At 42.1% G+C, this 27,282-nt stretch overlaps 1 protein-coding gene across 3 annotated transcripts; it reads left to right on the top strand.

Moving 5' to 3' along the window:
• pla2g4aa (phospholipase A2, group IVAa (cytosolic, calcium-dependent)) lies at positions 1-27,239 on the top strand. 3 transcript variants are annotated; one of them, XM_024010447.2, is made up of 18 exons: positions 1-85; positions 1,989-2,083; positions 2,445-2,529; positions 2,700-2,848; positions 3,069-3,182; positions 3,349-3,386; positions 3,518-3,662; positions 3,921-4,057; positions 4,259-4,484; positions 6,298-6,412; positions 8,436-8,573; positions 8,956-9,045; positions 11,840-11,905; positions 12,037-12,282; positions 12,555-12,739; positions 15,146-15,335; positions 20,772-20,929; positions 21,972-27,239. In XM_024010447.2, exons 2-18 carry the CDS (start codon positions 2,051-2,053, stop codon positions 22,110-22,112), a joined length of 2,256 nt encoding a protein of 751 aa, XP_023866215.1. In that variant the 5' UTR covers positions 1-85; positions 1,989-2,050; the 3' UTR covers positions 22,113-27,239. The 3 variants fall into 3 exon arrangements, with proteins under 3 accessions (XP_023866215.1, XP_023866216.1, XP_023866217.1); XM_024010448.2 differs by having other exon boundaries at positions 7-85; positions 1,992-2,083; XM_024010449.2 differs by lacking the exons at positions 1-85; positions 1,989-2,083 and having other exon boundaries at positions 2,444-2,529; positions 2,695-2,848.
• The last annotated feature ends 43 nt before the right edge of the window (positions 27,240-27,282 follow it).

Genomic DNA, 27,282 nt, shown 5'->3' on the forward strand with positions numbered 1-27,282 from the left:
AAGCAGTGCTCGAGGGCAGTTTCAAACTGGCAGTGCACTTGAAGGAATGCGGTAAACTTGACTCATGACTTGACATTCGTTAAAGGTGAGCTTATATTTCGATTAAGAACTTTACTCAAGTAATGATGATAATGATAGCCTACATTTATAACACATTATGAGGTTCGTAACTTCTTCAATATTTACCTTTTAAAAGTGAGAGTGGTTGGTTGGCTACCTGTCCACATCAGTTCTGGCGGTGCGCTAGCCCTGTATATGCGCGGATGCACGGCGTCCTATATAGTGCTAGTGGTACACAAGTTTTGTTTATGGCAGTGTTTTAGTGTAAAATAGGCTTCTGTGAGTAGCCTAGTCGATAGAAAACTGAGAGTAATTTTAAAAGAGTTAAATCGACGTAGGCTATAGACCAAATGCTTTAAAACTCATCACTACACTTTTACAAATTGTCAATCAACTGCAGGCTTTTCGGCATTTTTTTACTACAGGCTAATATTCAGTAGTATGCCTTTTTTTGTTTAGGCTAGAGAATGTAAACAATCATACAGTGGTGGGAAAGTACCCAGTTGTCATACCTTAAAGATACCTTAAAGTAAAAGTGAAAGTCACCCAGTAAAATTATACTTGAGTAAAAGTCTAAAAGTACTTGGTTTAAAATATACTTAAGTATCAAAAGTAAATGCAATTGCTAAAATACACTTAAGTATCAAAAGTAAAAGCATGAGTCGTTGCAAATTCCTTCTGCCGTCATTGTAGGCAGTCATTGTAAATAAGAATTTGTTCTTAACTGACTTGCCTAGTTAAATAAAGGTTAAAATATTAAGCAAACCAGAAGGCACAATTTTCATTTTTTATTAATTTACAGATAGCCACGGGCACTCTCCAACATTTAGACATAATTTACAAACGAAGCATGTGTGGTTAATGATCCACCAGGTCAGAGGCAGTAGGGATGACCAGGGATGTTCTGTTGTTAAGTGTGGGAATTGGACCATTTCCCTGTTCTGCTAAGCATTCAAAATATAACGAATACTTTTGGGTGTCAAGGAAAATATATGGAGTAAAAAGTACAATATTTTCATTAGGACTATAGTGAAGTAAAAGTAGTCAAAAATATAAATACTAAAGTACATATACCCTAAAAACTACTTAAGTAGTACTTTAAACMATTTTTTACTTAAATACTTTACACCACTGAAATCATAGTAGTCAGCAGCACAAAAAAGGTGTGTGTTAATTACATGGTAGTCAGCTAGACCGGTAAGGTAGGCCAACTACCATCTAAATGTATGGTTTTAGTACTTGCTGGGGTATGGACGGGGTCTAAAAAAGGACATTGAAATGTCAAATTTCTGCTGAACACAGTGTTGCATATCTCCAAATCTAACTGAGAATTGGGCAGACTGTGATAATGGAGAGAACGTAGAAAATGTATCAGTCAGTTCGAATAAGCTRATTGCATTGCTATAACCTATTTTTTGTTGACCCAAATCAAATATGGATTCAACGTTTCTGTATCATGACAACAACTTACATATTGTACAAAAGCACTACTGTAATGTTTGAAGGTGTAAACTGAAACATGTCCTGGAGGTCAATATGATTTCATGTTCAGGTAGCCTACCAGTTAGCGAGGCGACTCAGCAACTGGAGGGTTGCTAGTTCAAATCCCAGGTCAGATGGGAAAAATCTAGCGGAAAGTGAGCTGGCAACCGTAGCGTTGCTGGTATCAAATCCTAGATGCCATTGCCTGCTCTTGTGCGCTTGAGGAAGACATGACAACAGCTCCCCAGGCGCACAGTGTGGCGCCCCCCCGCACCTCTCCAAAAATTAGTATTGTGTCTTTCGGAGGGGTTGGGTTAAAAGTGGAAGTCAAATTTTGGTTGGATCTTGTGCAATTGACCAATAGTGATCTTAATTTCTTCTCCTGAACATTGATGTTGTCAGTGTCCTGTGTTAGTAAAATGTGTTTCCTATCCAATTTTATTCAGAAGGGTCTTCCAAATCTAAAGGTCACCTGATTCCCTCAAAGTACCGTGATTGGCTCCTGAAGATGTCTTCTATAGATCCCTATCAGTACATTGTGGTAAGTAAACATCATGTTGTCATTGTCAGGACATTATAGACAGACAAACCATTTGACATTTTGTATGTCCTGTTATCAAATTGTTACTGTGTTAAATGAGTCACACACAGCTAATCAAAGAGATAGATGAAGACATGTACACACACACACAATACGTGTTACTCACTGTACTAGTACTTCAGGCTGTTGTTTAAGCTGGTTAAATTCTATGAATGTTCTGCTTGAGCTATTGGATATATTTTGTCCAGTCATTTGCATCCAGTCTGGACGCCTCCTATCTGGGAAGCAGAATGACTTACTGGAAAGTCTCCATTCTTCAAGATTATAATGGGATTTCCTCTCTGTTGTATTGCTTCTGCAGGTGGAACACCAGTATTCCCATAAGTTCAAAGTGACTGTGGTACGAGCTGAGAAGGTGACCAAGGGTTCTACCCTGGGAGACTTTTGTGAGTTCCTCCATCTGTTCAAGATTACTCACTGTGTCCACATTACAGTGTTGTGAGTGTGTAGGTGTGTTTGAGAGATGAGGTGATGTTGCTTTTTCAGTGCCTGTGGTTTTTCTCATGTTCAATCACACTGTCTGTGTGTGTGGTTCTGTGTGTATTTCTAAGAACAGTGGACACTCCAGACCCCTACGTGGAGTTGTTCATCCCAACCACTCCAGACTCAAGAAAACGGACGCGGCACATTGACAATGACATCAACCCCATATGGAACGAGACCTTTGAGTTCATACTGGACCCCAATCAGGAAAACACTCTAGAGGTTAACACTACACTTTGAACTGAGCTACATTACACTACATAACCCAGCAAGCTATGGCTAGACACCTTCAAGCATGATGTATTCTTTCTTTGCAGTAAGATAGTAACTTCAGTTAAGTAGGCATCAATACTTTTGCTTTCAAGAAACCCTATGTTGGGAACCATCTATCAAGATAAATGTAATTTTTTGTATTTCATTGTTTGTGAATTTGCTATTTCAGTTGACATTGATGGATGCTAACTATGTCATGGATGAGACCCTGGGAATGGCCTCGTACTCCATTGCTAAACTCAAAGTGGGACAACCAGAAGTGGTTCCATTCCCCATTGGCAAGGTAGGTCAGTCTTATTCAATTTTACAGATTGCATAGAAAGCACAAGACAGTTGATGTTGTCCACATAGCCTCCATCAAATACATACTGTGTCACAGCACTAAACCCTGTCTAAAAACCCAGTCCTTGTAAATCTCATCAAAAACTTCCTCTATCTTGTTTCCTTAGTTAACCAAGGTGTACTTGGAGATGTCGTTAGAGGTGTGGTATGTATAACTGACAATGGGTGCTTCAATTAATTTAAATTTTTTAGCCGGGAGCGTTGACGTCATTCTCTTTGTGGAGATTTAATCTAAAGCTTACTGACATGTCCGTTTGTCTCCCTCATCTCCTCCAGTTCATCCACAGACCTGCGGTTCAGCATGGCCCTGTGTGACCAGGAGAAGCTGTTCAGACAGGCACGCAGAGACCGGGTGATGCTGGGCATCAAGAAACTACTCAACATGGAGAAAGGACAACGCCTCCCGACCTCATTAAGAGAGGTACAACCATAAACATAGTTGAAACTGAGGCCTTCTATGCATTTTTCAGTGTATCTCAAGTGTCAAGTAGAGAAGGGAGTTTTATTGCTGGTTCAAAAGGGAGATATACAGACAAAATCAGCTAAGATGATTCACAATGAGAGTAGTGATCTCTGACACGTGCCTTGTCATTTTGTGTATGTTTGTGTGCATATTTGTACGCCCGCACATGTGTGTGTGCATGCATGTGTGCCTGTATACACGTGTGTGTCTATACAGGTCCCTACAATCGCCATCGTGGGGTCAGGGGGAGGGTTCCGAGCCATGGTGTGTTTCTCTGGAGTGATGAAGGCTCTGTATGAGTCTGGAGTTCTGGACTGCGCTACCTACGTGGCTGGACTTTCTGGATCTACCTGGTTAGTAGGAACACTGCTTTCATTCCACTGTACTTATAAGATCATTGGAGAGCAACATACTTCAACTGTTTATAACTACCATTCCTATGCTAGTACGAAAACTGACCAAGTAATAATGTTATTATACACAGAAAGTGATTGTGTCCCCCTCTCTCCTTTCTCTCTCACTCTTTCTCTCTCTCTCCCCTCTCTCCCCACCAGGTACATGTCTGCGCTGTACTCGCACCCTGAGTTCCCTAAGGGTAAGGGTCCTGGGGAGATCAACCAGGAGCTGATGAGGTGTGTGAGCAGTAACCCACTGAGGCTGTTGCTGCCCCAGAACATCAAGCGCTACATCAAGGCCCTGTGGAGAAAGAAGGCTGCTGGGCAGCCCGTCACCTTCACCGACATCTTCGGCATGCTCATCGGAGAGACGCTCATGCCCGGGGTGAGATATGGGTGCGATATCAGCAAATGTGATATCAACAAAGTAATGATATTAGTGTACCGTCTTCAATACCAGCCATTGTGTTCCTTTGACCGAGGCCCTAACCTGCCTTTATTATCAGTAAATTACATCTGTGTTTCTCCTTACTTCATTTGCACATACTGTATACAGATTTTTCTATTGTGTTACTGACTATACGTTTGTTTATCCCATGTGTAACTCTGTGTTGTTGTTCTTGTCACACTGCTTTGCTTTATCTTGGCCAGGTCACAGTTGTAAATGACAACTTGTTCTTAACTGGCCTACCTGGTTAAATAAAGGTGAAAAAAACGGTGACTTTGTCACAGAATATTGTATACGAACTTCGGCTGGGCGATATGGCCTAAAAATCATATCTAGATTTTTTTCAAATTCATGCGCGATTCAAAAAATAATAATATATATATATATATATATATATATATATATATATATATATGCACACAGTACCAGTCAAAAGTTTGGACACACCTACTCATTCCACGTTTTTCTTTATTTGTACTATTTTCTACATTGTAGAATAATAGTGAAGACATCAAAACTACTAAATAACACATATGGAATCATGTAGTAACCAAAAAAGTGTTAAACAAATAAAAATACATTTTAAATTTGAGGTTCTTCAAAGTAGCCACCCTTTGCCTTGATGACAGCTTTGCACACTCTTGGCATATAACATACATTTTGATTTGTTTAACCGTTTTTTGGTTACTACATGATTCCATATGTGTTATTTCATAGTTGATGTCTTCACTATTATTCTACAATGTAGAAAATATAAAAATAAAGAAATCCTTGAATGTGTAGTAGGTGTGTCAACTTTTGACTGGTACTGTATATATTTTTTTGTTTAAATGTTTTCTCTATATAAGCTTTGGAAATATGCCCCCTTTGTTACAATTTTACCCAGAACCATTCACAAATAATGACCAACTTCTTGTAGCAGGCATTATAGAAAATGAACACAGGTTTCATAAATACTCTCTGAAGCATAAGCCCATGTGCTAGTGAGTAGCCAGCTAATCTTCATATTTCAAGTCTAGCCAACTTGGATCTATTTGGTGCTAACAAGGTAGAACAGTTCAACTGTTATGAACACACCATCTTGTCCGTCTCCAACTTTGAACAACAGCCTGTTCACTTTGTTTAGATGTTGAAGTCAAGTGGCCTACCTGGATAAGATGCTTATTTCTCAGAATGAGAACGAGTTGCCAATTTCTTATATAAATGATTATTTTTATGCTCATTGCACATTTATAAAACACAGACTAGACAACTAGGACACAACACTATGTGACTGCGCTCGACAGAAACTGAGCATTTTCCATAATCATGTTCATTGATACTCCTGTTTTAATAGGGTCTGCTCCGTTCTAAATTTTGGGAGTTGAGACARGGGTATCATTAGAAGGGGAATCGACAGATTCTGTTGGACTAAACTTCAAAAGCAAATAGTGAGTTTGAAAGTGCTTGTTATCAGAGAGGAAAAAGTGATCTTTCGTCTTTGTTGCTGTGAGTGGCACGGAGAGGGGCTTGGAATGAATCATATAAATTGTAATTAATCATATAAATTCTATAGATCGTACAGCCCTACTACAAACCTCTGTTATGACTCTATTAGGACAGGGAACTCATGGTGACAGAGTCAGTGAGGTGCTTACATTTGATATAGGAATGTAGGAATCCATACACAACTTTATCCATACAGGCATACACAACTATATCCACTTCACTTTTTGGGGAGTGTAAGAACAACCTCTCTCTCTCTCTCCAGAGGATGGACTTCAAGCTGAGCCACATGCAGAAGACTGTGAGCGAGGGTCAGAGCCCAATGCCTCTCTTCACCTGTCTGCACGTCAAGCCAGACGTCTCAGAACTCATGTTCGCTGGTAAGACTGAAAGGAAGACTCTCAATTTTTTTGATCCACGCGTTTCTAATGGGTTATTTTCCAACGCATCCATCATACTACCAGTTTAGAACAGACGGAAGGAAGTTCAAGCAAGGCATCTTTTTCAAGTACACTTCTTAAAGTGTTGTAACGCCTAGATAAGTCACCTCCCACGCTTTCGGTTGAGCAGATCCAGCTACAGGACTCATGTCTGCCTGAAATGAAGGGAAAGATAGGCAGACAACTTTGAAGCAGTATGCATCTTTGGAGCGGTACACTGCATGGCCTTCCCATTGTGGAGCCATGTGTCAATGTGAACAGATACTATGTTTATGGCTGCATTTGTTTAATTTTATTTACTTTCCTGGATAATATGTAAATGACCCAGTGATACAGAACTGACTTTGGTGTTGGTTGGTTCCATCTGTCAATGTGTTGTCACAGCTCCTTATCTGATGGGTTACCATTTACATCAGTGTTTCCCAACCCTGGTCCTCCAGTACCCCCAACAGTAACCCTGGTCCTCCAGTACCCCCAACAGTAACCCTGGTCCTCCAGTACCCACAACAGTAACCCTGGTCCTCCAGTACCCCCAACAGTAACCCTGGGCAACTAATCATCAACCCCTCAATGAGCTGAACGAGGTGTGTTTTTCAAGGGCTACAACACAAATGTGTACTGTTGGGGGAACTGGAGGACCAGGGTTGGGAAACACTGACCCAGGGATGTAGCTAGTTAACTCTAACAGAAACTGTGGACCATGCACTGTTGTGTATCGTTAGTCACCCAATATTGGAATCATGGAATCAAGCAAATTAGCTGTGACTTTGGAATCTTTGAATGAATGAAAGTACAAACAAATTAACGAATGAATGAACCAAGTTCATTTCTGAATGACTGCAGGCATGCATGTAATTATTGTCATCTTTGCGTTTGAGTCTGAGCCATTTGAATACAGGTTATGGTAGTGTTTACCCAGGGCTAGTGTCACGTCCTAACGTGTGTGTTTGTGTTTGTGTGCTGTGTGTGTGTACGCGCCTGTGGGTGTGTGCACTGTGTGCGTGTTTGTGTGCGGGTGTGGAACATGCTGAATTATTGCGCAAACATTCCCATCGGTGTCAGTTTCACTAGTACAGATACTCACGCTGATCCATCTCTGTCTGACTCTGTCATCAAGGGAAACTGAAATAGACACAGCAGTGAGTGACATTAGTTCTAAAAAGGGAGAGGACACACCTTAAAGATTCAATGGTTCACAGACACTTAGGTATAGGATGTAGACATGAAAATGGTAATACCCTGAAGTATGACGACTGGGAGTTGCGACCAAAATATCACATCACAATATTTTATTAGCAATTTTGACAGTATGCCGGTATTTTATGTTTCTAAATAAAAGGTTCTAAATGATTAGTGCATGACCCTAGAATGGCAACAAATCAATTCTATTTGATTTTAATAGGCTTTTTCCATGCTGACTGTTTTGTTCTCAACTAAATGAGAACAAAACGGACAGTGAAAGTAGTCCAATTTATTTAGTACTGTATAAAAATAAATTTTTATAGACTGTATTGTAAAAAAAATTATATCGGTATGTGGGTCCATACATGAATACCGATATTCACAATATATCGCCCAGCCTTACTGAGAGTCAATTCATCAAAGTTCTTGTAAGGTTAACCATAAATGGGAAAGCTTCAGTGTTTGGGTATTAATTATGATATTATAGTAAATTGCTTTGCTTTGCATTGCAAGCAAGGGCCCTAATGTGATATGGTTATAATAACCTTGTATTGGGTTAACTCAGCTAGTTTCCACCATTGGAAGGCTTCCGTGAGCTTGATACACAGTAGCAGCCATTTGAGCTAAAACACTGTCCCAACAGTAATTGGAGTGAAGCTGATTATACAGCTGTCAGTCTGGTTTCACAAGGCTAATTCTACAGTACAAGACCACTTATCGTCTGTATCATTATTACTAATAGATGTGTCATATTTCTTCTATTGTGTGTTTTGACGAGCAGACTGGGTGGAGTTTACCCCGTACGAGATTGGCATGGCCAAGTATGGTACCTTCATGTCCCCGGGCCTGTTTGGCAGTAAGTTCTTCATGGGCAGCGTGGTGAGACAGTACGAGGAGAACCCCCTGCATTTCCTCATGGGTAAGACTGGCTGCACATTCAGTACAGATGTAGGATCTTAATTTGAACCAGGAAAATAATCATGCAGCAACAGGAAATGTGATTTATTATGCAGATTATAATTAATGGACATTTTTGTAGGGTTTGATGTCATGTTGGAAATTTCAAAGTGGAAATTATAAACATCAGAAGCCTTTTTAAACCTCAAATACACTATGTTTTAAAATTTCCTGCATTGCAGGAAAGTTCTCCTGCAACAAGGTGATCAAATTAAGACACTATACACAGTACGATATGCACCTGAGCTTTCATACAGGCATACATACATGAGCACAAACTCACAAACATAGACTAGATACGCATTTGACTACATACACAAAGTTGTATGCTGTGTCTCTTCTAGGGGTGTGGGGCAGTGCTTTCTCCATCCTCTTCAACCGGGTCATGGGGGTCAAAGGGACCACTGGAGGTACCACCATGGAAGAGGAGCTTGGTAAGATTCTGACCAACCATCGTACAAAACCTACCTTTGTCTCTCTGTCTCTTTAAATGCATGCTCTGTGCGTGCATACGTGCGCGTCATGGTTTCTGTTAGGAAAATGTGGCGCAGGACATTTGACCGGCAGTATTTTAATTGACCATACATTTGACAAATGTACTATATGCATTGTGTGCGTAACCTGACTAGGGTGTCTACCCACGGTGCTCAGAATGACAAATCACATTTAGATTATGGTAATTCATCTAAACAGAACATGCAAATCGAGGATACAACAGTGTGGGTCCTTACTGAATTCTGATGTGCACATTGAAGATGTTAGAATAACTGCCACATATACTTTTACTCAACCAACAAGATGAGTAACAAGCAGCAAAATCACTAGCCTATGTCAATCTACTATCTCCCATAGTAGTAAAGTTTACATATTCTATTGGTCAGCTTGTTATAATGTGCGAAAAAGAAATGTCCTATTCCAAACACTCTGGGTCAGTTTTTGGATGATAGATCCCAAATTCATACAACCAGTAGACCTCAGGTGTCAAACTCATTCCATGGAGGGCTGAGTGTCTGTTGGTTTTCGCTCCTCTCTTGTACTTAACTGATTAATTAAAGGTCACTAATTACTATGGAACTCCCCTCACCTGGTTGTCTAGGTCTTAATTGAAAGGAAAAACCAAAAACCTGCAGACACTAGGCCCTCCATGGATTGAGTTTGACAGGCTTGAAGTAGGCCTAGGCTACAAAAAACTATTTTTAAAAGCAATGAGGCTGATGCAACCGATCAGAACATTTAGCTTAAATTGTTACTAAACTATTATTTCTTCACATTTGTAAGCGCAGTAATGCACAAAAGGCAGTAGGCTACGTGCGAATGTTCGTTCCATAATGCAGTTAGCGGGAAAACACTGTTGTCAAAAACTCACCGCACATGCGAGTGGTTTCATGTGACCAAGATTAAAATATCCATTCGAAATTAGAAAGAGGGGAGATCTAAAGATACAAGAACTAGCATGGGTTGCTAATATGACTAGGTTTGAAAATCAACAAGATAATAATTTTTTTATTTRACAAAAATCTGTTGAAATAACGCAGGATGTATTATATTTTAGAATTGCATTGGGGCATACTTATTTCACTGTACAGCCTTACGTATGGATTGTGGATCAATGACATGGGGTATCAGTCTATTCAGTGACACCCAGAGAACATTAGCGTTGTAGCTCTCATTGCGGGACTCTGAAACAACTGTGAATTGAGCCACATTTATTGTCAACCTATGTGTATTGAACATTGTTCCTGAGGAAAAACAATAGTGTGTGGATGTTTTGGAGTCTGATAACTCTGAGGAGGATGTTGGGAAAGAATTGCTTGGGTATTGAGTAGACTGATACCCCATTTCATTGATCCCCAGTCCTTAGGTAAAGCTGTTCAGTGCAATATGAATGTCAATACACGCAATATGCTGACTGGGGAGGTGATTTCACACAGTTACAGTCCCGTGATAAGAGCTACAACGCTAATATTTGCGCAAACTCTTCACAGTTGTGTTCTGTGGGTGTCACCGAGTAGACTGATACCCCATTTCATTGCTTCACATTCCAACCTTGTTTAACATTATCTAGTCTAAATATGGCATGATTCCACAAATTGTAACCTTCTGCATCACTTTCAAAGAGGTACTTTTATATTGAAGGCAAACTGCAAATTACACTATTGTGCCCAATCCTTATTGTGGCTAGCTTCACAACACATAACCCGGTCCGGTCGAGCCTCACTAGCCAGATGAAGCTAGCTGGCTGCTTATAATGTTGGGCTTTGGGCAACAGGGTTAAGTAGCTGGCTAGCTATTTATTTTCATGAACTGAAGTTCAATTTCAATAGGCTCAATTTCAATAGGCGAACAACAAGTGGCTACCTAGCTAATACTTACTCACAAGGATTCCGAAATCATTGCTAAGACTAATGAAAATGAATACCGTTTTTACTGGTCATTGTTTTCAGGCTGTTTTTTTGGTGCTAGCTAGGTACCCCAGAAGTTGCGGTCAAACAAATAATGTTTTATTACCATCGCGGTATTGTAAACACATCATTTGTGGCCGGTGTTTGCTTGTTTGCAGGCTTTTTGTATGGCTTTGACAGTGCTACTAATAGTAGTGGTGTCGCTTGGCTTACACATGCAAATTCAGAACACACAACATTCTATAATAGAACTGTGTTATTTGACGTGTCAAATTAAAAGCTTAATTAACGCGTCAAATAGTATTATTTTACATTTATCTTTTTTGACACACAAAGATCCAAACGGAGTTTCATAGTATGTTGTGAAACTAATAGCAGTGGCGCTATTACCGTGTAACTCCGGTAGGGCAACATGTGTACCGGTGCTCGAAAAGTCGACGAAAGCCAACATCACCCATGACAGAGAACGGTTGATTGTCAAGGGCATTGAATTCCATTATCTTGGCGTTAATAGATTTCGCCTTTGCGTTGTCTCGCTGAAATTTTCTTAGCAACTCTAATGGCACTTTAATGTCTTGCGAAAACGAACTGTTGGTAAGCACATTCACTGAGAACTCCATGGTAGTTCACAGTCACACCAACGTACAGTACTCTGTACGTTGTTGTGAAACTACACAGGGAATGTGGAAGTCCTGTCAGCAAGCTCATACTGTGGATAGTGAGTCAGTTCAAGTTTTTTTGTCACATGCTAAAGTACAGTGAAAAGATTAAGTTGGATACTGAGTGAGGGTTTGGTTTTCACATGAATGTTGTCACTGTTTTTCAGAGCAAATAAAGCCTCAGCACATTGTGGGTGAAGAGACGCATGAAAATGAGGACGAGCCAAGAAAAGGTACGGTCTACGAGAGAGAAAGGGTGTGTTGTGTGTCTTAGGGCTGTGGTAGTGACATCCCCATTTCTCCCCTCCTCATCCTCCTTTCATCCTCATCTCCTCATCCCCCTCTCCTCCATCCTCCCCCCCAGCGGGTGGAACAGAAAACCAGGAGGCAGAGGAAGAGCTCCAGCGTAATGCCCAGGCCAGCTGGACCAGCAGGATGTTCACCTCCCTGGTGGGGGAGTCCACCCTCTTCAACACCCGTGAGGGCAGAGCGGGCAAGGTGCACAACTTCATGCTGGGGCTCAACCTCAACTCCTCCATGCCTTTCTCCCCCTTCAACAACAGATCATTCACACACCACAACCTGGAGGAGGAACAGGACGCTGTCACAGGTCTGAGATCAGTTTAACGGGGGGTTTGAGTGGGTGGGTCAGCGGGTTAACAGCCAAAGGTCTGTAACAAGTCTATCACCATGATTGTCTAAGATTGGAAACCTGTTAGACTGTTCAGACCCATTAACCCATCTCTATGTAGATGGGTAAAGGAATACATCAACTATCAAATCAAGGCTTTGAATKACTATTATAGACTATTTGTGAGAATGGGTGATTGATTTGATAGATGATGACATTATTTATTGTCCCCTTACTGCGGTCCTCCTCAGACCCAGATGAGTTTGACCGCATCTACGAGCCGCTGGACGTGAAGAGTAAGAAGATCCACATAGTGGACAGTGGTCTGACCTATAACCTCCCGTACCCACTCATCCTGCGGCCGCAGCGTGGCGTCGACCTCATCATCTCCTTCGACTTCTCAGCCCGTCCCAGTGACTCCAGCCCACCCTTTAAGGTGAGCAACGCACACACATTCAAGCACGCACACACACACACACACACACACACACACACACACACACACACACACACACACACACACACACACGCAGACAGGCACAGACATACTGTATATACAAACATACTGCACACACACACACACATTTTAAATACTTTATTTGAATCCACAAATTACATTACAGTCGAGAAGGATTCAAACATTTCATAGGTCATGGATATATGGACACTTATGGATACAGAAAGCAGCTTCTTCTCCACCCAGCAAGGCTGCCCATGACAGCTGACACGGAGCAGTACCTCACTATCTGCTTTGCCTTTGTCCTGTACAGGCCTGCAATCTGAAGGCCAYGTACTGTCAGCCTATGTACAGTGCATTCGGAAAGTATTCAGACCCCTGCCCTTTTTCCGCAGCCTTATTCTGAAATTGATTTTAAAAAACAATGTCCTCATCAATCAATCTCAGGTGCTTCCGGTTTCCATTGATCATCCTTGAGATGTTTCTAYAACTTGATTGGAGTCCACCTGTGGTAAATTCAATTGAATGGACATGATTTGGAAAAGCACACACCTGTCTATATAAGGTCCCACAGTTGACAGTGCATGTCAGAGCAAATACCAAGCCATGAGGTTGAAGGAATTGTCCATAGAGCTCAGAGACAGGATTGTGTCGAGACACAGATCTGGGTAAGGGTGCCAATAAATGTCTGCAGCATTGAAGGTCCCCAAGAGCGCAGTGGCCTCCATCATTCTTAAAAGGAGGAAGTTTGGAACCACCTAGACTCTTCCTAGAGCTGGCCGCCCGTCCAAACTGAGCAATCCGGGGAGAAGGGCCTTGGCCAGGGAGGTGACCAAGAACCCGATAGTCACTCTGACAGAGTTCCTCTGTGGAGATGGAAGAACCTTCCAGAAGGACAACCATCTCTGCAGCACTCTACCAATCAGGCCTTTATGGTAGAGTGGAAGCCACTCCTCAGTAAAAGGCACATGACAGCCCGCTTGGAGTTTGCACCTAAAGGACTCTCAGACCATGAGAAACAAGATTCTCTGGTCTGATGAAACCAAGATTGAACACTTTGGCCTGAATGCCAAGCATCACTTCTAAAGGAAACCTGGCATCATCCCTACGGTGAAGCATGGTGGTGGCAGCATCATGCTGTGGGGATGTTTTTCAGCGTCAGGAACTGGGAGACTAGTCAGGATCAAGGGAAAGATGAATGGAGCAAAGTACAGAGATCCTTGATGAAAACCTGTTTTAGAGCACTCAGGACCTCAGACTGGGGTGAAGGTTCACCTTTCAACAGGAAAACGACCCTAAGCACACAGCCAAGACAACGCAGGAGTGGTTTTGGGACAAGTCTCTGAATGTCCTTGAGTGGCCCAGCCAGAGCCCAGACTTGAACATGATCTAACATCTCTGGAGAGACCTTAAAATAGCTGTGCAGCGATGCTCCCCATTCAACCTGACAGAGCTTGAGAGGATCTGCAGAGAAGAATGTGAGAAACTCCCCAAATACAGGTGTGCCAAGCTTGTAGCGTCATACCCAAGAAGACTCTGTAATCGCTGCTAAAGGTGCTTCAACAATGTACTGAATAAAGGGTCTGAATACTTATGTAAATGTGATATTTCTTTTTTTTTTTTTTATGTATTGGCCTAAATTCCTAAAAAAACAGTTTTTGCTTTGTCATTATGGGGTATTGTGTGTAGATTGGTGAGGAAAAACGTTTTTTTAAATCAATTTTACAATAAGGCTGTAACATAACAAAATGTGGAAAAAGTCAAGGGGTCTGAATACTTTCCAAATGCACTGTACGTGGCGAGACTCTCAAATATCCATACTACAAGTTTGCACTGATAACCAAGGCTGTTCAGGCGTGGCACGAGGTGCTGGTATTTCAGCAACGTGTCAGAAAAGACCTGCTCCATGTAGGAGTCAAAAGAACAACGCATTTGCAAAATGAGCACCTCCCTCCGGGGCTCCCCCCACAACAAAATCTCTTATTTGGTTTGCAAGGAAACACATCAACATCAAACCAGCCTCCTCTGACAATAGAATGGTTGTGAATAAGCACTGTTACTGTCTGTCTCACCTCACTAGCTATCAGGTCGACGAGGCCGTCATGTCTAACTATGTATAAGTCCTTGTATGAACGGCAACCATTAACAACATGTGAAACAGACTCTCTTTCAGTTGACTCATGTTATACAACGTGATACAAAATGGATTGGATATACAAGCTCATTTTAGCTCTCTGCACAACAATATATTTAGACCAAGATTTACTCTGTTTTACAAAGACATTTGAGAATGTAATACATCTATATGACAGTGTGTGTGTGTGTGTGCGTTTATTGACTGTTTTTTGTCTGTTCTTCAATCTACTGTTCTGTGTGTGTGTCAAGGAGCTCCTGCTAGCTGAGAAATGGGCTCGCATGAACAAGCTTCCCTTCCCAAAGATCGACCCCAAAGTGTTTGACCGTGAGGGCCTCAAGGAGTGTTATGTCTTCAAACCCCGCAAGGAAGACAAGTGCTGCCCCACCGTCATCCATTTTGTACTGGCCAACATCAACTTCAGGGAATTCAAAGCTCCCGGTGAGGACTGGTGAAACTGGGATACTACTGTATGGCTGTAGGATCAGGGAAAACTAGGCTGTATCTGAAATGGCATCCTATTAGTGCACTACTTTTGACCAGAGCCCTAACTTTAAAAGCATATAAAGGCCACTCAATTGTACATCTTCAAATTTACATAATTCAGATAATAATTCCCTTTGCCAAAGGTAGCGCACTATACAGGGAAATGGGGTCCATTTTGGACGCACCCTAGGCCTTGGTTTAAAGCCCATAAACTAGAATGTGTTATAATGTGTTATAGGCTCTAACTTTGTCCCAGTGTTTTTCCTGGTGAGCATAAATGTTTGGGAAAAATTGAAGGTCCTAGTTATGATCTATAGACGGGTTGCCTGAAAACAATGCTGAAGGCTGTGTGTTGTTGTTATTCTAGGCGGTCAGATAGCTAGCAACAATGACAAAAAGCTGCCATTCGGGAAATCGTAGGCGGCTCGTTTCAGCTAGTTGTCTCTTGTTATTGATACCATGTCTTATTTTGAGGTGTTTAACGCAAAACACAATTTATTTGTCACATGCGCTCAATATAACGAGTGTAGACTTTAACGTGAAATGCTTGCTTACGAGCTATTCCCAACGATGCAGAGTTWAAAAATTATTATAAATAGAAAAATAGTAACACACGGAATAAAATACACAAGAATGAAGCTATATACAGGGAGTACCAGATCAATGTGCAGTGGCATGAGGTATTTGAGGTAGATACAGTGGGGAGAAGTATTTGATACACTGCCGATTTTGCAGGTTTTCCTACTTACAAAGCATGTAGAGGTCTGTATTTTTATCATAGGTACACTTCAACTGTGAGAGACGAAATCTAAAACAAAAATCCAGAAAATCACATTGTATGATTTTTAAGTAATTAATTTGCATTTTATTGCATGACATAAGTATTTGATACATCAGAAAGAGAAACTTTAATATTTGGTACAGAAACCTTTGTTTGCAATTACAGAGATCATACATTTCCTGTAGTTCTTGACCAGGTTTGCACACACTGCAGCAGGGATTTTGGCCCACTCCTCCCATACAGACCTCTCCAGATCCTTCAGGTTTCGGGGCTGTGCTGGGCAATACGGACTTTCAGCTCCCTCCAAAGATTTTCTATTGGTTCAGGTCTGGAGACTGGCTAGGCCACTCCAGGACCTTGAGATGCTTCTTACGGAGCCACTCCTTAGTTGCCCTGGCTGTGTGTTTCGGGTCGTTGTCATGCTAGAAGAACCCAGCCATGACCCATCTTCAATGCTCTTACTGAGGGAAGGAGGTTGTTGGCCAAGATCTCGCGATACATGGACCCATCCATCCTCCCCTCAACGGAGGATGGATGCAGTCGTCCTGTCCCCTTTGCAGAAAAGCATCCCCAAAGAATGATGTTCCACCTCCATGCTTCACGGTTGGGATGGTGTTCTTGGGGTTGTACTCATCCTTCTTCTTCCTCCAAACACGGCGAGTGGAGTTTTAGACCAAAAAGCTCTATTTTGTCTCATCAGACCACATGACCTTCTCCCATTCCTCCTCTGGATCATCCAGATGGTCATTGGCAAACTTCAGACGGGCCTGGACATGTGCTGGCTGAGCAGGGGGACCTTGCGTGCGCTGCAGGATTTTAATCCATGACGGCGTAGTGTGTTACTAATGGTTTTCTTTGAGACTGTGGTCCCAGCTCTCTTCAGGTCATTGACCAGGTCCTGCCGTGTAGTTCTGGGCTGATCCCTCACCTTCCTCATGATCATTGATGCCCCACGAGGTGAGATCTTGCATGGAGCCCCAGACAGAGTGATTGACCGTCATCTTGAACTTCTTCCATTTTCTAATAATTGCGCCAACAGTTGTTGCCTTCTCACCAAGCTGCTTGCTATTGTCCTGTAGCCCATCCCATGCTTGTGCAGGTCTACAATTTTATCCCTGATGTCCTTACACAGCTCTCTGGTCTTGGCCATTGTGGAGAGGTTGGAGTCTGTTTGATTGAGTATGTGGACAGGTGTCTTTTATACAGGTAACGAGTTCAAAACATGTGCATTTAATACAGGTAATGAGTGGAGAACAGGAGGCTTCTAAAAGAAAAACTAACAGGTCTGTGAGAGCCGGAATTCTTACTGGTTGGTAGGTGATCAAATACTTATGTCATGCAATAAAATGCAAATTAATTACTTGAAAATCATACAATGTGATTTTCTGGATTTTTGTTTTAGATTCCGTCTCTCACAATTTGATTTGATTTGAAGTGTACCTATGATAAAAATTACAGACCTCTACATGCTTTGTAAGTAGGAAAACCTGCAAAATCGGCAGTGTATCAAACACTTGTTCTCCCCACTGTATGTACATAAAGGCAGGTTAAAGTGACTAGACATCAGGATAAATAATAATAAGAGTAAAATAAAGAACAGAGTAGCAGCATCATATATTGTGTATGTTCTTTGTTTCTGGCCATTTTGAGCCTGTAATCGAACACACAAATGCTGATGCTCCAGATACTCAACTAGTCTAAAGAAGGCCAGATGTATTGCTTTAATCAGGACAACAGTTTTCAGCTGTGCTAACATAATTGCAACAGGGTTTTCTAATGATCAATTAGCCTTTTAATATGATAAACTTGGATTAGCTAACACAACCTGCCATTGGAACACCAGAGTGATGGTTGCTGATAATGGGTCTCTGTACGCCATGCAGATATTCCATAAGAATCAGCCGTTTCCAGCTACAATAGTCATTTACAACATTAACAATGTCTACACTGTATTTCTGATCATTTTGATGTTATTTTAATGGACAAAACATGTGCTTTTCTTTCAAAAACAAGGACATTTCTAAGTGACCCCAAACTTTTGAACGGTAGTATATATATATAAATAGTTGAAGTTGGAAGTTTACATAGACCTTAGCCAAATACATTTAAACTCAGTTTTGAGTGATGCATAGATAATAAACAGACAGTAGCAGCAGCGTAAAAGATGGGTCTGGGTAGCCCTTTGATTAGCTGTTCGGGATTCTTATGGCTTGGGGGTAGAAGCTGTTAAGAAGTGTTTTGGACCTAGACTTGGCGCTCCAGTACCACTTGCCGTGCGGTAGCAGAGAGAGCAGTCTATGACTAGGGTGGCTGGAGTCTTTGACAATTTTTAAGGCTTTCCTCTGACACCGCCTGGTATAGAGGTCCTGGATGGCAAGAAGCATGGCCCCAGCGATGTAGTGGGCCGTATGCAATACCCTCTGTAGTGCCTTGCGGTCGGAGGCTGAGCAGTTGCCATACCAGGCAGTGTTGCAACCAGTCAGGATGCTCTCGATGGTGCAGCTGTAGAACTTTTTGAGGATCTGAGGACCCATGCCAAATATTTTCAGTCTCCTGAGGGGGAATAGGCTTTGCTGTGCCCTCTTCACGACTGTCTTAGTGTGTTTGGACCATGATAGTTTGTTGGTGATGTGGACACCAAGGAACTTGAAGCTCTCAAGCTGCTCCACTACAGCCCCGTCGATGAGAATGGGGGCATGCTCGGTCCTCCTTTTCCTGTAGTCCACAATCATCTCCTTTGTCTTGATCACGTTGAGGGAGAGGTTGTTGTCCTGGCAACACATGGCCAGGACTCTGACCTCCTCCCTATAGGCTGCCTCATCGTTGTCGGTGATCAGGCCTACCACTGTTGTGTCATCGGCAAACTTAATGATAGTGTTGGAGTTGTGCCTGGCTGTGCAGTCATGAGTGAACAAGGAGTACAGGAGGGGGCTGAGCAAGCACCCCTAAGGGGCCCCTGTGTTGAGGATCAGCGTGGTAGATGTGTTACCTACCCTTACCACCTGGGGGCGGCCTGTCAGGAAGTCCAGGATCCAGTTGCAGAGGGAGGTGTTTAGTCCCAGGGTCCTTAGCTTAGTGATGAGCTTTGAGGGCACTACGGTATTGAATGCTGAGCTGTAGTCAATGAATAGCATTCTCACGTAGGTGTTCCTTTTGTCCAGGTGAGAAAGGGCAGTGTGCAATAGAGATAGCATCATCTGTTGGGGCGGTATGCAAATTGGAGTGGGTTGAGGGTTTCTCGGATAATGGTGTTGATGTGAGCCATGACCAGCCTTTCAAAGCACTTCATGGCTACCGACGTGAGTGCTACCGATCGGTAGTCATTTGGTTAACTATTTATTTATTAACTATTTAGCAGTCTTATGGCTATCATGTCACGACTATACTAATATAGCAAAAATCTGTTAGCTAGCTAACCAACAACTGTAACAATGTATTTGAGAGACAGCAAGTGCTCATTGTGCAAATGTATTTGTTTTATAATACAATTTTGGAGAAGAAATATAGCTTACATGTTGCCATCAATCCTTTGATATTGAGCCAACCACGTCTGTTTTGCCTGAAGGGTTGCGACACACATCGGTTTTGTTACTTAATGACCCATCTGTCTATTGCTACATTAATGACTGCAATGGCTTCATCATCTTCCTCTATTCCATGAATGGGATTTATGTCAGAATTGGTGGATGTTGTCATGGTAGCTAGGTGAAATCCCACCTGTGACTTCATTTGGATCTTTCCCTATCACTAGGGAAATGAGAAGAGGAAACAACTACTGTTTATTGGGACATAGGCCTACAGTATACGTGGAAAGGACAGGAGGGCTATACGGCACAAGGGGTTGTGGTATATGGCCAGTATACCACGGCAAAGGGCTTGTTCGCACTGCGGAGTCCCTGGATACAGTCCTTAGCCAAGGTATATTGGCCATATACCACAAACCCTCAAGGTGCCTTATACCTTTCATAAACTGGTTACCAAATTAAACTGTTGTCTCAAAGAAATGTTTAGTTTGCTGTTTAAATTTAAACTTTCTCACATCACATATTTACACTTCCACAGTAACTGCTCATCAGATAAAACGGCTTCTCGAACATAAACTTCACTGTCTTGTTATCAACTTAAAACTTAAGTATTACTGTAAAGACTTATCTCATGACTTAAAAAGGGTATTTTAGGTATTGACTGGTTGTTCATTCCATCTCTATGGGATATGGCTTACTACGTATCAGATTTTTTTTTAAATTCCACCTATTGCAGAATTCCAACCTATTGTAGGACAGTGTTGTTTAAACATGTAGGATGCCCACTCTCCTTCTCCCCCCACTGTGTCTCTTAACTTACTTTCAGCAGAATACTATCTTTGAGATTTTATCCTCTACCAATTCCACTCTATCTTTCCGTTTCAGTATCTGCCATTGTTTCGTCATCTCTACACGGACGCTGGAATTTATTTCCTGACATAAGTCACAGAGGTGACTCTCTGTCATTGTTTTTGTTTTTTACTGTCTTTCTGATTTGTATTTTAGAAAGGCTTTGTGAGTGAGTTGTAAAGATTATATGTGCATTAAAATAACAACAACCACTCTTCTTTTTGTATTATCCATCAGGAGTCCCTCGAGAGACGGACAAAGAGAAGGAGTTTGGTGACTTTGATGTCTTCGACGACCCCGAGAGTCCGTACTCCACGTTCAACTTCCAGTACTCCAACCAGGCCTTCACCCGCCTCCACGACCTCATGGAGTTTAACACGCTCAACAACATCGAGGTGAGTCTCACACACACACAAACAAGCAAATGCACGTGCACACACGTACGTAGCTGTACACACACATGCATGCAGGTGTGCACACGCACACACGTAGTGATGGGCATTTTTTTTTTATGACTGTTCGAGTACTCACATTATTTTATTTCGAGTACTCGAGTACTCAAATAATAAAAATTTAAATAGAAAATTGAACATAAGGCCCGCACTGTAAAATAAGATTTGCCTATTTATCTATAGGCCTAACTTGTATGATGCTTGGCTTGGTTTCTTTTGTGTTGTGCCCTGCAAATGCACATGTACAAATGGAACACTCGAGTTAAAGCAAATTAACGTAGTCCTCAATTAAAAAACTATTCTGGAACAAAATGTCACTTTCCCGTTTCCCCATCAAATCTCTGTGTATCTCACCACAGCCTGGTGTTGTTGACAGTGTGTAACTGCTGCTGTGATGGAGAGACAGAATGTGATATACATGAGTTTATTATTAGCCTGTAGTATGTGATGTATGATCTGTATTTTCAGTACTGTATTTTCTCTGTTCTGTTTCCTCTATCATCTTATGTTGGTCTCTCCCCCTCACTCCCATCTCTTTCCCTCCCTCCCTCTCTCTCTCTTTCTCTCTTTCTCTTTCTCTCTCTTTCTCTCCCTTTCTCTCTATTTCTCTCTCTCTCTTTCTTTCTCTCTCTTTCTCTCCTCTTCTTTCTCTCTCTCTCCCTCTCTCTCTCTTCTCTCTCTCTCTCTCTCTCTCTCTCTCTCTCTCTTCTCCTCTCTCTCTTCTCTCTCTCTCTCTCTCTCTCTCTCCTCTCTCTTTCCCTCCCTCTTTTCTCCCTTTCTCTCTCTCTTTCTTTCTCTCTCTCTCTCTCTCTCTCTCTCTCTTTCTTTTCTTTCTCTCTTCTCTCCCTCTCTTCTTTCCTCTCTCTCTTCTCTCCCTTTCTCCCCTCTTCTTCTTTCTCTCTCTCTTCCCTCTCTTCTTCTCTCTCTCTATCTCTCTCTCTTTCTCTCCCTCTCTCTCCCTCTCTTTCTTCTCTGTCTGCTGTAGGTGATCAAGGATGCGATAATGGACAGCATCAGCCAGAGACGGGAGAACCCCTCACGCTGCTCCGTCTCCATCTCACTCAATGAGATTGAAAACAAGAAGTTCTTGAAACGGAACGTCAGCTCAGCTAAGCTCCCCATATAACTCCACCAGAGACACCTTTCCATGACAAGACCTGGAGGTTAAGTTTTTTGATAGAACAAAACGTTACAGCTCCAAGAACAGATAAGAATGGTAACCAACCTATCCTTGTAGCTGCAAGGCTTATCTCTGTTTGAATGGGATATAAGCCTCACTTCAAGCTAGCCTCGTCTCAGACCTGTTTGTGATTTCTTGCCAACTCACGACAATGGCCATGGGAGTTTGAAAGACAGTACAAACTGATCTGAGACCAGGGTGACTTAAAGCAACTATGCAGCCTCTTCTTTTGAGCTCTGTTTGACTATTGTTTGGGAGAGGATGCAGCACACCTTGTTCTGTATATTCCTGGCCTAGCATCTGGGGTGGTGTGGTTAATCTTTAAACGGGTCGCTCACTCTCTCACACACACAAGGACACACACACTCCATCCCTTCATGCAGCAGGCAGAGGAGAGAGGAGAGATCACGCCTGGGAATACATGTTTGTGTGAAGGCCTGCCTAGTGATGCAATGTATCTCTGGCAGGGGTCAGTCGAGGCGTGGCGTTGTCAAGGGATGAACATTTACTTCTAAAACGGATTTTACTGACTCACGTATTTGCTGCAGATCCAAACTTGAAATATCTGTAGTTGAATTAGAATGACTCCTTAACAATGATATTTTCTTTATGCCATTCTAACTATCTTTACYGGTCTCTTGTTCCCTTTTCATCTATGTATTAGTATTTTGTTCCATACATACCAGGGAAGGGTGTTTGGTCTTTTGCTTTATCGTGGAAACATTGCTGAGATTTAGGGCAACCTTGTCTCTGTTGCAGCAGATGGGGAAAAATAGCGTGTTTTCTTTGTCACACTGTGCCTGTACTCTCCCGTCTAGGATTTTGAACCCCGGTCTCCCGGCCCCCGTGTGACAGGAGGAGATACTGACCACTATACTAAGGAGGAGCTCAGGCTTGCCAGTCCACAGCTCCGCCTCTAAAAACACTCCTTCTGTAAGGCAATCTGTGAAATTCTATTGGCACCCGCATTCTGCCTAGGCAAGCGTGCTATTCACAGCATTTACACAATGGAGACCTGGCTCTCAGTTCCTCCTTCCTCTTCTCCCTCCTCCAGACTGTAGAAGAGAAGTGGGGGAAGGGATGATGGAATGTCTCCTCCCTTCCTTTCCCCCTGTTTTACCCAGTGGGAGAGAAGCAGGGGATGTCTGGGGAGGAGTGTTAGCTCACTCCTCCAGGGGAAGGCCTGGCTGAATGGCGTGATGTGAGGGTGAAAAGGCATGTGGGGAGTTGAACAAACCTAGAATTTCTCTGAAGCTGGCAAGTTGAAATGGGCACGCAACACACAGGAAGCTCATTACACACACATTCCATGTTGGGATGGCCGTATGTTATAGACGGTGTCTCACAAAGGAACCTCTTCCTTTGGGTTGCTTTTTGTTACATTACAACCTGTAATTTAAATAGATTTTTATTTGGATTTCATGTAATGGACATACACAAAATAGTCCAAATTGGTGAAGTGAAATGAAAAAATGACAAAAAATCTGAAACGTGACGCATTCATATGTATTCACTCCCTTTGCTATGAAGCCCATAAATATGGTTTAGTGCAACCAATTACCTTCAGAAGCCACATAATTAGTTAGATTGCACACAGGTGKACTTTATTTAAGTGTCACATGATCTGTCAAATGATCTCAGTATATATACACATCTGTTCTGAAAGGCCCCAGAGTCTGCAACACCGCTAAGCAAGGGGCACCACCAAGCAAGTGGCGCCATGATGACCAAGGAGCTCTCCAAACAGGTCAGGGACAAAGTTGTGGAGAAGTACAGATCAGGGTTGGGTTATAAAAAAAGATAAAAAACTTTGAACATCCCACGTAGCACCATTAAATCCATTATTAAAAAAATGGAAAGAATATGGCACCACAACAAACCTGCCAAGAGAGGGCCGCCCAGCAAAACTCACGGACCAGGCAAGGAGGGCATTAATTAGAGAGGCAACAAAGAGACCAAAGATAACCCTGAAGGAGCTGCAAAGCTCCACAGCAGAGATTGGAGTATCTGTCCATAGGACCACTTTAAGCCGTCCACTCCACAGAGCTGGGATTTACGGAAGAGTGGCCAGAAAAAAAGCCATTGCTTAAAGAAGAAAATAAGCAAACGCATTTGGTGTTTGCCAAAATGCATGTGGGCGCAAACCCAACACCTCTCATCACCCGAGAACACCATCCCCACAGTGAAGCATGGTGGTGGCAGCATCATGCTGTGGGGGATGTTTTTCATCGGCAGGGACTGGGAAACTGGTCAGAATTGAAGGAATGATGGATGGCGCTAAATACATGGAAATTCTTGAGAGAAACCTGTTTCAGTCTTCCAGAGATTTGAGACTGGGACGGAGTTTCACCTTCCAGCAGGACAATGACCCTAAGCATACTGCTAAAGCAACACTCGAGTGGTTTAAGGGGAAACATTTAAATGTCTTGGAATGGCCTAGTCAAAGCCCAGACCTCAATCCAATTGAGAATCTGTGGTATGTCTTAGATTGCTGTACACCAGCAGAACCCATCCAACTTGAAGGAGCTGGAGCAGTTTTGCCTTGAAGAATGGGCAAAAATCCCAGTGGCTAGATGTGCCAAGCTTATAGAGACATACCCCAAGAGACTTGCAGCTGTAATTGCTGCAAAAAGTGGCTCTACAAAGTATTGACTTTGGGTGGGTGAATAGTTATGCACGCTCAAGTTTTCTGTTTTTTTGTCTTACTTCTTGTTTGTTTCACAATAAAAAAATATGTTGCATCTTCAAAGTGGTAGGCATGTTGTGTAAATCAAATGATACAACCCCCCCAAAAATCWATTTTAATTCCAGGTTGGCAACAAAATAGGAAAATGCCAAGGGGGGTGAATACTTTCGCAAGCCACTGTAGCTACTCTGCCACTAGCCCTATTATGCAACTAAGTGAACCCATACCTGTAGAAGGGTTAACCCCTTATTTACAGTGCATTCAGAAAGTATTCAGACCCCTTGACATTTTCCGAATGTTGTTACGTTACAGCCTTATTCTAAAATGTTTTTTTTTTATCATCCTCATCAATCTACACACAATACCACATAACGACAAAGTGAAAACAGGTTTTTACATTTTTTTGCATATTTAATAAAAAATAAAAACAGATAGCAAATAAGTTATGATACTCTAAATTAAGCTCAGGTGCATCCTGTTTCCATTGCTCATCCTTGACATGTTTCTACAACTTGATTGGAGTCCACTTGTGATAAATTAAATTGATTGGACATGATTTGGAAAGGCACACACCTGTCTATAAGGTCCCACAGTTGACAGTGCATGTCAGAGCAAAAACCAAGTCATGAGATTGAAGGAATTGTTTGTAGAGCTCTGAGACAGGATTGTGTCCAGGCACAGATCTGGGGAAGAGTACCAAGAAAATTTCGCAGCATTGAAGGTCCCCAGGAACACAGTGGCCTCCATCATTCTTAAATGGAATAAGTTTTGAACCACCAAGACTCTTCCTAGATCTGTCCGCCCGGCCAAACTGAGCAATCCGGGGAGAAGGGCCTTGGCCAGGGAGGTGACCAAGAACCCAATGGTCACTCTGACAGAGCTCCAGAGTTCCTCTGTGGAGATAGGAGAACTTTCCAGAAGGACAACCATCTCTGCAGCACTCCACCAATCAGGCCTTTATGGTAGAGTGGCCAGACGGAAGCTACTTCTCATTAAAAGGCACATGACAGCCTGCTTGCCAAAAGGCACCTAAAGAGTCTCAGACCACAAGAAACAAGGTTCTCTGGTCTGATGAAACCAAGATTGAAGTATTTTGCCTGAATGCAAAGCGTCACGTCTGGAGGAAACCTGGCACCATCCCTACGGTGAAGCACGTGGTGGCACGGTGGGAGACTAGTCAGGATTGCGGGAAAGATGAACGGAGCAAAGTACAGAGAAATCCTTGATGAAAACGCGCTCCAGAGCGCTCAGGACCTTAGACTGGGGGGAAGGTTTACCTTCCAACAGGACAACGACCCTAAGCACACAGCCAAGACAACGCAGGACTGCCTTCGGGACAAGTCTCTAAATGTCCTTGAGTGGCCCAACCAGAGCCCGAACTTGAACCCGATCTAACATCTCTGGAGAGACCTTGAAAATAGCTGTGCACCGACGCACCCCATCCAACAGACAGAGCTTGAGAGGATCTGCAGAGAACAATGGTAGAGACTCCCCAAATACAGATGTGCCAAGCTTGTAGCGTCATACCCAAGAACACTCGAGGCTGTAATCGCTGCCAAAGGGGCTTCAACAAAGTACTGAGTAAAGAGTCTGAATACTTATGTAAATGTGATATTTCAGTTTTATATTTTTTATACATTTGCAAACAGTTTTTGCTTTGTCATTATAGGGTATTGTGTGTAGATTGATGAGGTGGAAAAATGATTTAATCAATTTTAGAATAAGGCTAAACGTAACAAAATTTGGAAAAAGTCAAGGGGTCTTAATACATATATATGTACATGTACTCAATTTCGAGTCTCATAGCAAAGGGTCTGAATACTTATGTAAATAAGATATTTCTGTTTTTTATTTTTTATACATTTTCAAAACATTCTAAACCAATTTTCACTTTGTCATTATGGGGTATTTTGTGTAGATTGAGGGAAAACAAATATTTAATCCATTTTAGAATAAGGCTGTAACATAACAAAATGTGAAAAAAGGGAAGGGGTCTGAATACTTTCCGAATGCACTGTATAATAGATGATAAATAGTTTACTGGCCTGCTGAGACGTATTCAAGAAGTGGGCCTGGAGTTGCAATGATTTATGAACAGTTTCAATGTGTTTGAAATCTATCTTTGTAAACCTGTAATGTATAGATAATGGTTCATATAAATTAAAGTAACGGGCTCCTATTGTACAGGTAGACCAGGTTGTTTACAAGTATAAATTAATGATAAAGAAATGGGCATCACAAGGACTGGACAATATGTGTGTGAATTTATGTGTTTAGAAAATGGGAGATCTTTTTTTACATTAAAAATGTAACTGCTATTTGCTTTCTACATTAGTGTTTGTGTATTAACTCATTTCATTGGCAATAAATCTTTGACAGAAAAAGTCCACGTAAATTGAATTTTCATTCTTGATGCACTAATATTGTTAA

Source organism: Salvelinus sp. IW2-2015, linkage group LG19 (genome assembly GCF_002910315.2).
Source record: "Salvelinus sp. IW2-2015 linkage group LG19, ASM291031v2, whole genome shotgun sequence".
NCBI lineage: Eukaryota > Metazoa > Chordata > Actinopteri > Salmoniformes > Salmonidae > Salvelinus > Salvelinus sp. IW2-2015.